The 14358-nt window shown below is 43.2% G+C and overlaps 1 protein-coding gene and 1 pseudogene across 1 annotated transcript; both read right to left on the bottom strand.

Moving 5' to 3' along the window:
• Positions 1-2564: 2564 nt before the first annotated feature.
• LOC107568850 (uncharacterized) lies at positions 2565-3536 on the bottom strand. Its single transcript, XM_016254843.1, has one exon. It carries the CDS (start codon positions 3534-3536, stop codon positions 2565-2567), a length of 972 nt encoding a protein of 323 aa, XP_016110329.1.
• Positions 3537-13528: 9992 nt separating this feature from the next.
• LOC107568849 (uncharacterized) lies at positions 13529-14358 on the bottom strand (annotated as a pseudogene).

The following is a 14358-nucleotide window of genomic DNA, read 5'->3' as shown; positions in this document are numbered from 1 at the left end:
AATGTATGCCATTTTTCCATATGAAATTAAATAACATTTTGTCAATACTTTTAAGAATGTTGTTATCAACATGGAGAGACTGAGCAGTGTATGATAATCTGGAGATTCCCTCCCCTTTGGCAAGTAATATTCTTCCCCTCAGAGATAAGTCTCTCTGCAGCCATAAATTAAATTTTCTTTGTGTTTTCTCAATAATTGGGGAAAAATTGAATACACATCTATTATTTTGATTTTTACATATAGAGATACCTAAATAAGATCTTTACCATGATCTTTATCTTTAATTGGAATATTATTAATTGTAGAAAGGTTGCACTCTTTAATTGAAAGTAGTTCACATTTAGACAAATAAAAAAAAAAAGACCAGAAGCTTTAGAAAATCTTTCAACAGTGCAGATTGCAATAGGGATCCAAGAGGCATCTCTTAAAAAAAGAGCAGTGTCATCTGCTAATTGGCTGATCTTTATTTCTCTTTCTGCAATAAGAATCCCTTTCAAGGTACTTTTTACAAATTTTCGAAGGCAACGGAAAATAAAAGCATGCTCCACGGTGTCAAATGCCTCGTAGAAGTCTAAAAATAAAATAAAACTTTCCTCTGAAATCAAATCAGAATAGTCAAGGATGTCTAAAATTAATCTGATGTTATTAGAAATGTGCCTATTTTTTATAAATCCAGATTGAGATTCATCAACTAAATAGCTCATCACTTTCTGTAATCTTTGGGCAAAAATTTGAGCTAGAATCTTGTAATCAGTGTTAAGTAAACAAATTGGACGCCAATTTTCAATAAGAAGTGGATCCTTTTTGGGTTTTGGAATCAGAGTAATCACACCCTGTGTCAAGCTAGGAGGAAGAGATGTTCTCAGAATACTCTCTGCATAAACTTCTGTAAGAAATGGAGCTAAGGGTTCAGAGAAGGCCTTATAAAATGCTGCAGTAATATCATCATTCCCCGGAGATTTGTTGATTTTAAGATGATTAATAGAATCAATGATTTCTTTAAGGGAAACTGGTTCATCACACCGATTTTTGTCATCTACCTCTATGGTATTCAGGTCAACTATTGAGTCTAAAAATGAGGATGTGTCATCCTCATCGAACCTAGAGGAATATAACAACTTATAAAACTTATAGCAATAATTAGAAATTGTCTTGGGGTTATCTGTTATGATGCCATCAGCACTGAGTTTAGTCATGCTATTATGACTGGCATTAGGATTTTTCTAACCTGAAGAAGTATGCAGAATTTTGTTCGCCTTGCTCCATCCATCTCCTCCTAGATCGCACAAAGGCGCCTTCAGCTTTACATTTGTAAATATCATCAAGCTGGTTTTGTAATTTAGAAAGCAAAGCAGTTTCAACATTTGAGAGATTTTCAGGGGGCCTCTGAGTAACAACAGCAATTTCACTAATTACTGCCTCTTCCTCAGCTTTCCTAAGCTTGGCTAGTGCACTCCCATAGCTTCTCATAAATTTACCAATATCAAATTTTAGTAACTCCCAATTATTACTAAAAGAGCGTTCCCTTACTGCTTTATTCCAGTAATGGTTAATGAAATAATTCATTTTAAGCTTAACAGTATTATGAGATAATAGAGAGCTGTTTAACTTCCAATATGATGGTTTAATAGAATTTAAAGTGCTTACAGAAAGCTTAATCTTTATATAGATAGCCTTATGGTCAGTTAGGGGTGTTGGGAGAATATCAACTAAAGTACTGGGAATGTTGATAGAATTAGAGATCAGCCAAAAGTCTATACGAGAGAAAAGAGAAGCAGCCTTGTTGCTCCAGGTAAATGCTTTAGTATTAAGGAATTTGGACCTCCAGACATCAATCAAATCAAGTCTCTCCATGAATTGTTTAAATTTTAAATTATGTGATGAGGGTCGGCCGGGAGACCATTTATCAAGAGCACTGTCAATTGCAATATTGAAATCCCCACCTATAACAAGCAGAGAGTTTAGGATTTTTTTCAGCCAGTATAGCAGTCTGCTTTCTATAAACTCAAGAAAACTAGCATTCTCAGACCTTGAATTAAATCAATAAATATTGGCCATAATAATAAAAGTTGAATTAAGATCAATGACATGACACAAAAAAATGTCCATATGAATCACAGTCCGAGTGTAATATATTCCCTTTAAATGCATTTCTTAGAGTAGTAACTCCTGCAGAGCGTTCAGTTTCCATGGGAAAACCAAAGGTCATTTCCCCATTGTGATCTCCAGAATTTTACATCATTAACAGATGAATGGGATTCTTGGAAAAAACAAAAATCAGGCTTCAGTTGTTTCGCAAATAAAAATAAAGCTTTCCTTTTCACAGTATGCCGTATACCCCTGACATTTAATGAAAACAAAGACAACAACGTCAAAAACAAATAAATGTATAAAAGAACTGTAGAAACAAAAAGGCAATGACCTTACGTCAAAAGCTTAGGGCAAAAAAGGGAACACCCCAAACTCTGCACTTAGAACAAGAGTCATTGTTAAGTGAACCAATTGATCATATAACATCTTGACAAGTTCCAGACAAAAGGTTTTGAACTATACTTAAAAGGATATTAAGGCACAAAAACCATGGGCCGATCTGCAACAAAAGATCCTGGACTAGCCAGCCTCAGGACGACAAACTTCCAAGGTGGCAGAATGATTTCTTTGCCTTCAACAAATGCTCGGGCTCTGACATAGTATGCCTTTTTCCCTGCATCCCTCGCACTTTTATTTGCAGGCCACAGCTTTTTTCTCCTTTCTCTGTCTTCCTCACAGAAGTCTTCAGCAAAGCATAGTTTCTTATCACGCGGGTACGAGTTGTTTCTAGCAGCCTTCCAAACTGCATCACGGTGCACTCTGCTGGTGAATTGAAGAATTACAGGCCTCGGCTTGTCAGTGAGCATTTTTGAACCTAAGTGATGAACAGTATCGATCACATCTGGAAGCTTGATCTTTCCCTCAGGTAGCACCTCCTGGCAAATATTAATAACTTCCGCTCGTACGTTCTGATCTGCTTTCTCAGGGACTCCATACAACTTCAGGTTCCATCTCCTGTGGTACCCTTCCAGCTCCCGTATGCGGTTCTCGAGCATGCTGCGACGACGTTTTTCTTCATCAATGCATTTCTCTGCATTAGTCATCTTTATCTTCAAGTCTTTTACCTCTGCACAAACGAAATCAACAGTCTTTTTTAGACCTTCTATTCTCATAGCGTTGTTGTTGATCAGTTTCTCCATACCATCCGCCCTGTTGTTAATCAGGTCAGAAAGAGTGGATATTATATCGTCACCAGATTTTTCAGTTTTTCCACGTTTACTGGATGGAGGCTTACTTGGAGTCACAGGCGAGGATGGAAAATCTTCAGCAGCAGAGGAAAGTGATCGAGTTACATGAGTGGAATAATCATGACAAATGTCAATCAGTAAATTGCTACCTTCAGGTGATATCATAAGCTCGGAGCTTGGCATCACACCATCGGATGCTGCCAAACTTCTAACAGCTTGATCTAGCAAGTCTTTCCTTTTCCTTTGGGACTTTGACATTTTCCCGAGTTCACACTGTACAAGAACTTAGCAAATTAAGCCAAAATCAAATTTGAAAAGTGGCACTTAACTTAAAAATGAGCAATCTAAAGCCGTTCAGGGAAAGACAACCGTTCAGAGCGCCATCTTGCGCAACTCCCCTCCAGAACCCAAACTGCCTGCTTGAAGATGATCACGGATGACGCAATAAAAGTCTCCATTTACAACAAAGGTACTGTGATGTTAATCTGTTTCTACTTTCTAGGTTTCTAGGTAACGTTAATATTGGTAACATTTTATTTTAGAGTTCAGCTCTCACTTTTAACTAGTTGCTTATTACCTTGCATATTACTAGCATATTGGTTGTTCATTAGTATCTGCATGACCTTATTCTACATCCCTAAATCATACCCAATACCTAAATTTAAATGCTACAAAAACTACCTTACCAACTATTAATAAGCAGTAAATTAGGAGTTAATTAAGGCAAAACTTATAGTTAATAGAGAATATGTTCCCTATACTGTTGTGTAGTGGTTTTCAAACCTGTCCTGGAGGACCCCCAGCCCTGCACAATTTGTATGTATCCCTTATCAGACACCCAATTTAGTTATTGCAGTCTCTACTAACAAGATGAGTTGAATCGGGTGTGTTAGATGACGGAGACATACAAAATGTGCAGGGCAGGGGGTCCTCCAGGACAGGTTTGAAAACTCCTGCTGTAGTGTTACTGTAATATTGTGTTCTATGCTTTACATTTGCTACTTAAGTGTTCATCTGATTATGTCTTTAGAATTTAAAAGTTAATAATCTTTCAGCAATTCATAATGGAGTAATGGGAAAGATATACGCATTAAGTCTAAGACTATGTGTTTTTGATTTGGTAGTCTAGCAAATATTGTATGTACTGGTAATAGCAGTCTTAGGTAAGACTTTAAAGTATGTCATTGTATATTGCATATTGTTTACTTATTTAAACTTATTATTATTATTATTATTAAACACTCCGCATTGTTTCAGTACAGCGTTTTGAACCAACCAATCAGTTAAATAAATAAGTGAATTCCCATTGTCTACTGGCAGTTTAGTGTATTTAAAAGTATGATTTTTTCCTCAGCATATCTTTTTTGTATAGGCCTATTAAAGATTTATTGCAGTTGTAATTTTGCACTGTAAATTTAATTTGATTGGTAACAGCCAGATGATGCAAACATTTAACAAGGTTATAAAATATTGGCCTTTATTAAGGTAAATAACATCCTGGAGTAAATATAAAAAATAAGAAGATTTAAGTACGTAAAAGCTGATAGAGCACTGATGAAAATATAGCTTCTTATGTTTATGCCACCAAAAGTCTTGGTGATGCAGTGCTTTTGTGAGGATATTTTGTATGGGATATTGTCTGCTGATATGAAAATTTCATTGTATGGTAATAATAGCATTTTTGACATTGAGGATATCATCCTGATAACCAGGTGGGGGAAGTTTTGTGAAATTAGGCTTTTATTGTCATTACATTACACTGTAGGGGACATTTTATTTTTGTTCAAAAAATTAATAAAATAAAATGACATGAAAAGAAAAATCAAATCAATTGAGTTTTTTTTTTCATTCACCAATCAATTTTTAGGTTTCAGGATTTTCGTTAACCAAACTTTGTATGAAGATGATTCTCAACTATGTTACGGAAGATAAAACAAAATGCTATGTCTCAGGAGGATATTTTGTTTTCTTTTAACATTAAATCAGAATCAGAATGCATTAAATATCACACATGCATGTAATATATTGTGTATTTTCATCACAGGTTTGGTCTTAAATTTCACGAAAGGTGGTATTAAAAAGGTCTGATACCCTGATAATTCTCAATTCTTTTTTTCCCCCCTTTCCTCAGAATTGTATTGTATAAACCCACAGTTGCAAGAAAATGCCAGAATTGTGAGCTGACATTCTTCCTGTCAGAATTTGACAATTGCAACTTTTTATCTCACAATTTTGAGAAAAGTCACAGCACTCATGCATTCAAATACAGTGCCACTTTATATCTGATTTCAAATGAGCAGAAATATGTAAGAAATGTTATGATCCATAGACAAAATAAAAATTATAATAATAATTAAATAAATTAAAATAAAAATAATAGTAAAAGCATTTATAGAAAAGGGGTAGCAATGAGTTATAGGGCACTTATCTCACTGAAGAAACTGGCAACTGTAGTAGCTTTTTCATTTAAAAGGGCATCAAGATAAGTAGCAAAAATTAAGGTCATTAGAAAAGTGAGGAAAGGATGGAGGGTTTTTCAGAAATCTGCATTTATGAATTAAGTATTTAGCAACTTCAAAAAGGTTGTTAACCAAGTAATGTTGTGAACAATCTTTCTTAAGCACACCAAACTTAATTTGTTTGTATTCAAGGGGATTTACACATGTAATTATACATGACATTTTACTGCACAGTTGAGTACAAAACAACTTTGAGTAATTACAATTTAAAAAAATATGTTCAGTGGTTTCAATATCAATTTCACAGAATTGACAAGAGTTTTCTCCAATATCAAATTTTGATTTGAGAAATTCTTTAGATGGGTATATGTCATTTATTATTTTAAAATGAAGTTCTTTCACTTCAGGGAGACTTGGAAAGGTAAGATAATATATTCTCATTTCCTTCACCTCTTTGGGGTTAAAATATTTGAAAACATAATATCGTTTAATTCTATTTGGATGAAGTTTATCAATGAAGACACTTCTAATATATTTGTTGTTACATTTATGATCTCTAATAAACAATTCACCTAGACAAGGAGATGGGAGAGAGAATGTCACAGAGTAATGCGAAAGAATCCCTTTTACTAATAATACCATGTTTTTTGGTATGGCATTTACAGCTTTGTAAAACTCTTTAGGATGACATACAAATCCATGTTTTAAACAAAAAATCATTGTAATTGAGATCATTACCATAGTTGTCCATCATGTCCAATAGGGAAAAAATGTTATGTTGAAACCAGTTTTCATAAAATAAAGATTTGTTATGGTGCAAAATAAAACGATTGTTCCAAATACAAGTTTTGTGTGGACTAAAGTTGTGAGAAAGTGCTAATTTCCAACACAGGAGAACTTGTTGATGGAATGCAGACAATTTAAGAGGTAATTTGGACAAATCAAAGTCACATCTAATCAAAAATTCTAAGCCACCTACTTTCCCAAATATTGAAGAAGAGACAGTAAACTATAAGCAGTTTGTATTACAAAGAAATTATCTTAACTATTGAGTTTTTAAAACACTGTTCATTATTTCTAAGTCAATAGCATTTAATCCCCCTTAACTGTGAACTAAATCATTTTTGTTAATATAGTGATGCTTATTTTTCCAAATAAAGTTAAATAATGCAATATTACATTCTTTTAGTAAGTGAGGTGGGATAGCTAAGGAGAAGGCTGGATAAACAAACCTGGAGAGTAATTCCATTTTAGCCAATAAAACTCTTCCAAAAACTGAGATCTCTTTGTATCCAGTTATTGATAATAGTTCCCTTTCAGTCGGTCACTCCGAGTCACGTCGGTGACCGACAAATTGGGATATCGCTTCGATAGACCAATCTACTTCGAGTGTAAACTAAACGAGCCAATGCACATTGGCATGCAATTATTGCATCCAGCTGCCGCTGATCACAGCGTGAGTATAATAAGGCAGCAGTTGCAATGCATACCAGTTTTTCGTTTCGGAGCCGAGCGACAATGTCGTTCTGCTCAACTGTGTCTGTTCGAGAACTACGAGTTCAGCACACTCTCGGAAGCTTCTTGTGTTGGCGAGAAGGCGCTTCAGCGGTGGTCGTTCCAGTGTCGAGTGGGTTGCGCACTTCAGGCTGCACTAGCCCTGTCGTGTTGCAAGCGGCCATCTCCCCTGTGCGCCTCAGCACTAAAAGAGCATTTTGTAAAGAGCAAATTTCTCTAAAAGAGCTACACGGGTGCGTCTTTATAAAGACGACGGATCGTCCTTATAAGGATGCCATTTCACCCGTGCGTTTCTGGGTGCGGTCGTTACCTGGCACCGGGTGATGTTCACGATCGCTGCCTCACGTGTCTGGGCATCAAGCACGCTGAGGTGGCCTTCGTGGATGAGTCATGTTCTCATTGCGGGAACATGACCATCTCAGAGCTGCGAACCAGGCTCCGCTACTCGCAAGGAGGCGGAGTCCCGTTGCCATAATCTGGGGGTCATTCTGGCGGACAGACGAGAACCACTTCCAGCAGTAGCGCGGGCGGTTTGAGGGTTACAGTGATGGCAAACCCCGCAGGGAACCAACCCTCTGGGGACCATCACTCCTCTTGCACCTCCGATCCAGTGGAGCGACCCACGGAACGCGCTGGGCCCTCTTTAAAGAGCGTACCAGCGGTATCCAGTGGACATCCCCCCGACCAGATGTCGATCTTAGCATCGGAGGGAGAGCTGTCCGATGAAGATTCAGCCGCGCTGCCGCCCTCCGGGACGGTGGCAAAGCCTGGATCAGATCCGGAGATGGCAGCTATGCTTTCCCGGACTGCCGAGGGGGTAGGGCTCGAGTGGAAACCTCCACCGCGTCCCGAGCCCTCGAGGTTGGATGACTGGTTTCTCGGGGTGGCTCACGCTGGATCTCAGCGCCCCGCCCCAGTGCCTTTCTTCCCAGAAGTGCATGACGAGCTCACCAGGTCATGGATGGCACCTTTTACTGCCAGAAACCTGCCGGTGGGCTCCTCCTCCATCACCACCCTCGACGGCGGTGATGTCCATGCTTGTAGTCGAGACATGAGGGACAAGGTTCGGTTCCTCAATTTCCCTGTGTCCCGGTCTGAGCTTTGCCCAGAAGAAGACTGAGGCGATCCGACACATCCTGCCCCGGCGGACGGGTGGAGGCAGCAGCGCCCCAGCCTGCTCGTCGCCAAGGGCGGGCCCCCGCATCTGCAGCAGCCTCCAGCAAAGCGGCATAGTGGAGCTGGTCGTGGGTGGGCCGCCCCGCCTCTCCAGGCCCCCGTCAAACCTGGCGGCAAGCGGAGAAGCAAGCGGCCCTGAGACAGGTGACCCAGAGATGGAAGGATCTGCTCTTCGGGAGATGGTGAACGCACCACTCCCTCCCCCGGAGGAGGGACGGGTGGAGAATCTTTTGTTTCGTTTTTTCCCGCTGTTGGCCTTACGGCCGACGGTACCCAAATTCTCAACAAAGAGCAGTTTCCTTTATCTCTGGGTCCCAGGAGGGCACGGAGAGTTGCGGACGGACCAACGCCGGACCTCACTCATCCTCCTCCTTTGCCAGCCGGCAGCAGCGGGTGGTTCGAGAGCGTCAACAAAGGCCCTACTCACGCACCCTCTGCCAACCCGTGGAACCAGGTGAGCCTTGCACCCCACGCTCAAACCCCTCTCCGGGCTGCTCACAAGCCGTCCGAGTTGGGTCCCTGTGTTCCACCTCGCTGCCCCACTGCGGGTACGGCTGTGGTTCCGCTGGTCCTGCTTGTACGGTTTCTGGGCGCCTGGTCAGTGCTACACTACAGTGAGGACGGCCGACGCCCCTGTTCTGCGGGCAGAGATCACAGTCCTACTTCCGCTGGTCCTGCTTGTACGGTTTCTGGGCGCCTGGTCAGTGCTACACTACAGTGAGGACGGCCGACGCCCCTGTTCTGCGGGCAGAGATCGCAGTCCGAGTGGCAAAGAATGCGATAGAGCCGGTCCCTCCAGCCGATATGAGGTCGGAGTTTTACAGCCCTTACTTTATTGTACCCAAGAAAGGCGGTGGGTTACAACCAATCTTGGATCTGCGAGTTTTGATCCGGGCCCTTCATCGGCTACCGTTTAAGATGTTGACGCAGAAACGCATCTTCGGGTGTGTCCGTCCCCGAGATTGGTTTGCAGCGATCGACCTGAAGGACGCGTAACTTTCATGTGTCGATCCTTCCGTGCCACAAACCATTTCTGCGGCTTGCGTTCGAAGGACGGGCATATCAGTACAGGGTCCTGCCCTTCGGGCTGTCCCTGTCTCCCTCTGTCTTCACGAAAGTCACGGAGGCGGCTCTTGTTCCCCTCAGAGAGCAGGGTGTTCGCGTTCAACTATCTAGACGATTGGCTTATACTAGCACAGTGTCCGGATCAGTCGTGCGAGCACAGGGACCTGGCGCTCCAGCACCTCAGCCTGTTGGGCCTTCGGGTCAACTGGGAAAAGAGCAAACTCTCCCCGATGCAGAGGATCTCTTTTTTCGGTATGGAGTTGGATTCGGTCGAACAGACAGCGTGCCTCAAATAGGAACGTGTGCGGTCGGTGCTAGCCTGCTTGAATACGTTCAAGGGCAGGACAGCGGTCCCACTGATACTTTTTCAGAGGCTCCTGGGGCATATGGCGGCCACAGCAGCACTTACACCGCTCGGCCTGTTACATATGAGACCGCTCCAGCACTGGCTTTATGGCCGAGTCCCGAGGTGGGCGTGGAAGCGCGGCACTCACCGGGTCCAAATCACACCGGCCTGTCACCAAACCTTCACCCCGTGGTCAGATCTTGCATTCCTCTGGGCAAGGGTGCCCCTAAAGCAGATCTCCAGGCATGCCGTGGTCTACATGGATGCGTCCACCACCGGGTGGGGTGCCACGTACAACGGGCATGCAGTCTCAGGGGTTTGGACGGGCCCGCAGCTGCACTGGCACATTAATTGCCTAGAGTTGTTGGCAGTGCGCCTTGCCTTGAACCGTCTCAAAGGGCGCTTATGAGGCAAGCACGTGCTGGTACAAACGGACAACACAGCGACCGTTGCGTACATCAACCGACAAGGTGGTCTGCGCTCCGTCGCATGTCACAACTCGCCCGCCACCTCCTCCTTTGGAGTCGGAAGGTTCTGAGGTCACTTTGTGCTGTGCACATTCTGGGCCTGCTCAACCGTACAGCCGACGAGCTGTCTCGAGCAATGCTCCTGGGAGAATGGCGACTCCATCCCCAGACGGTCCAGCTGATTTGGAGACGTTTCGAAGTCGCTCAGGTAGACCTGTTTGCTTCTCCAGAGACCTCTCACTGCTGGTTGTTCTACTCCCTGACCAAGGGAACACTCGACACTGGCACACAGCTGGCTGCGGGGCCTACGCAAGAATGCATTCCCCCAGGGAGCCTTCTCTCACAGACACTGTGCAAAGTCCGGGAGGACTAGGAGCGAGTCTTCCTAGTGGCGCCGTATTGGCCCACTCGGACCTGGTTCCACGAACTAGTGCCCTGGACGGGACGCGGAGGTTCTAGGTGACCTACCCCAGGAGGTAGTGAACACCATCACTTCGGCGAGAGCACTGTCTAAGAGACACGCTTATGCCTAGAAGTGGAACCTGTTCGTCGAGTGGTGTTCTTCTCGCCGAGAAGACCCCCGGAGATGCCCGATTGCGGTCGTGTTTTCCTTTCTGCAGCAAGGGCTGGAGCGAAGGCTGTCTCCCTCCACCCTCAAAGTCCAGGTTGCTGCTATTGCTGCGTACCATGACCCGGTGAATGGGAAGTCGGTAGGTAAGCATGACCTCGTCAGCAGGTTCCTTAGAGGGGCCAGGAGGTTGAATCCTACCCGGCCCCCCTCTATACCCTCTTGGGACCTGTCTCTAGTGCTAAAATCACTACAGGGCCCATTCGAGCCTTTGTATTCAGTTGAGCTAAAGTTTCTTTCATTGAAAACTCTGCTCCTGCTTGCACTGGCTTCCATCAAGAGGGTAGGGGACCTGCACGCATTTTCGGTCGACGATTCGTGCCAAGAGTTTGGGCCGGCTGACTCCTAGTTAATCCTGAGGCCCGGCCCGGCTACGTACCATTCAAAGACCAAGTGGTGAACCTGTAAGCGCTGCCCCCGGAGGAGGCAGACCCAGCCCTGGAAGCTTTGCTTTGCTCTGTCCCGTCCGAGCATTAAGATGCTATGTAGACCGGACACAAAGCTTCAGGACCTCAGACCAGCTCTTCGTCTGTTACGGAAGCCGGCAGAAGGGGAATGCCGTCTCTAAGCAGAGGATGGCCCACTGGATTGTGGATGCCATCACCCTGGCTTATCAGGCACAGGGTGTGCCCTGTCCGTTCAGGCTGCGAGCTCACTCAACTAGAAGTGTTGCATCCTCCTGGGCGCTGGCTTGTGGCGCCTCACTGACAGATATTTGTAGAGCTGCGGGCTGGGCAACCCCCAATACGTTTGCTAGATTCTATAGCCTCCGTGTGGAGCCGGTATCCTCCTGTGCTCTCACCTCAAACGGGTAGTGGCACCGAGAGGCCCCGGTTAGGTTTGGCTTGCTAAAACTGCTCCAGAGTGTCCATACAGTAGACCCTGTTGAGATCCTCCATCACCCTCGGCAGCGGACGCGGCGGAACGCCCGGCGCCGGGGATTCATCGTGAAGATTCGTACGTTTTCCCAGTGTTATCCAATCTCACTCAGTAAGGTAGTGCTTTGAAAAATGGTGAGTGGAACTACTTGTCCCGAGCCCACGGCCTACACCAGACAGGGGCACAGGCGGCTCGCACAGGGCACTGGAAGGGGCAGCACCATGGCGCTTTGGTAGGGATCCCAATTCGTTGGTCACCAACGTGACTCGGAGTGACCGACTGAAAGGGAGCTTCTCGGTTACGTATGGTAACCCTCATTCTATCGAAGCGATATCCCAATTCGTCGGTCACTAGCGTGACGACTCCGTTCCCTCCTTCAGGGAACGAGGGTTACCATACGTAACCGAGACGTTTTTGCTTTTGAAAGATTTTTAACAAAATTTTCTTGGACACTTTGATTACTATCTCTAGTAATAGTTATCCCCAAGTATTTTTACACATGTTTTTATTGGTATGTTACATAAAGAGTTCAGTTCGCTGCCATGAATTGCAAGTAATTCACACTTGTTCAAGTTTAAGTGTAGGCCTGATGCTTTGGAAAAGAGATTAACTAGTTGAATGGCTTTATCAATTTTAAATTGGTCCTTTTAAAAGATAACTGTATCGTCAGCTAATTGACTAATACAAATTTGTCTTCCATATACACTGAGTCTATCAAAGTTGCTGTTTTTATCTATCAAGATAGCAAGCATTTCTACTGTTAAGATAAATAGAAAAGAGGAAATGGGACATCCTTGTGTTATTCCTCGTGAAATGTTGAATCTCTGGGATGTTCCAAATTAAAGGGATATAGAACTATTGATGTCTTTATATAACGTTTTTATAAAATGAATTTAATGCCAAAACCAAATTTTTCGAGGGAGCTAAATATGAAATTATGTTCGATTGTGTCAAATGCCTTTCTAAAATCTAAAAAGAGAATATAGCCATCATCCTCAATACACTCACGATAATCTAAAATATCTAAAATCAATTTGATGTTGTTATGTATTGTTGGGCGGAAAGCGATCTAACGCTTAATCCATAACCATGTTGAAATCTCCTATAATAATATTATCAGTTGGATACACAAGTTTCAATTCAAATAGAGAATCAGAAATTTCAGTGAATAATTTGTTGTTTAGGGGAACACTGTTGTGTAACCATACACACTGAATAAAATAAACAAAACATCATTAATGTTTATAACAACTGAAGCCCAATGGCCATTTGAATCCGTCTCTACCTTTATAATTTTGCCTGGTAGGTTGTTGAACAGTATTGCCACTCCTGCAGAATGTGTAGAATCATGGCTGAAGATGATTTTGTCCCCCCAGTGACTCGTCCAGAACTTCACGTCATCAAGGTTGGAATGCGTTTCTTGCAAAAAATATACAGTGTGAGTTTTTGCTTTTGCAAAAAAGAAAGAAAGCTTTTCTTTTGATAGAGTTACGGAGACCCCTTGCGTTTAAAGAAATAAAGGAAAAAGACGATTTCACTGAGAACATTTAACTGATAGGAAACAAACAATAAATAAAATAAAATAAATATGTGAAATAAGAAGATAATCAGTCAAATGAAAAATATGTAACCGTGCTCTAATGAACAAAACAATGTCTATCTCAAACAGAGCACTGTAACAAAATCTTGCTCAACAGCAAGGACATAACAAAACATCCCACTTTCACCTCTTGCCAACACAAAAGGAAGATGAGTGTGTTCGAGGTTGTTGAGATCAACCATCCTTGACAATCCGGGTGCCCTCTATGTAGCCATAGGGACCACGGTAGTAGGCTTTCTTCCCTGCAGCTCTAGCCTCACTGATCCTCTGCCATAGTGCAGCGCGGGCTTCTCGATCTTCATTAGATAAATCTTCGGAGAACTTTATTCCCCTGAGTTTTCAGACATCCGAGACTTCAGTGGAGCGCCAGAAATCGTCTCTGTGTTTCCGCAGGCAGAACTGAATAATCACCTGCCTGGATTTATCCTTTGTTTTGGGGCCAATGCGGTGGACTGTATCCACGATGTCTTCAAGTTTGTGCTGCAGGTGAGGAGCAATTTCGGCTAACAGTGAGGCGACTTCTCTTCGGATATCTTCGCCTGCGGTTTCTTTCATTCCGATTACTCTGAGGTTCCATCGTCTTTTGTAGCGTTTGAGCTCCGACGTGCGGCTTATCAAATCTGCGTGCGATGTGACAACAGAGGTGAGTTGTTTTTCGAACAAGTTTATTTTAGTTTTACAGTCCTTTATTTCCGCCGTGTTGAATTCCTCAGCTTTTGTCAGGTTGACGATCATTAGACTGTTCTCAGTAATTTTATGCTCAATGCTGCTCAGCTTCCCGTCTTGTAGATCAAATCTGGCAACTATGGTTTCCAGAAGAGCGGCATTGGAAAACTCAGGGTTTTAATCACCCTTCTGTTTCTTAGCTGGGGCTTTAGTTGGAGTGTTCTGCAAGGACGGAGATTCTTTGCGTTTCTCTTTGTGATCGACGTGGTCGACTTCCAT

Source organism: Sinocyclocheilus grahami, unplaced genomic scaffold, assembly GCF_001515645.1.
Source record: "Sinocyclocheilus grahami isolate Dianchi unplaced genomic scaffold, SAMN03320097.WGS_v1.1 scaffold1287.1, whole genome shotgun sequence".
Taxonomy (NCBI): Eukaryota; Metazoa; Chordata; class Actinopteri; order Cypriniformes; family Cyprinidae; genus Sinocyclocheilus; species Sinocyclocheilus grahami.
The sequence above is the reverse complement of the archived record's forward strand: the minus strand, read 5'-3'. Positions and strand labels throughout refer to the sequence as shown.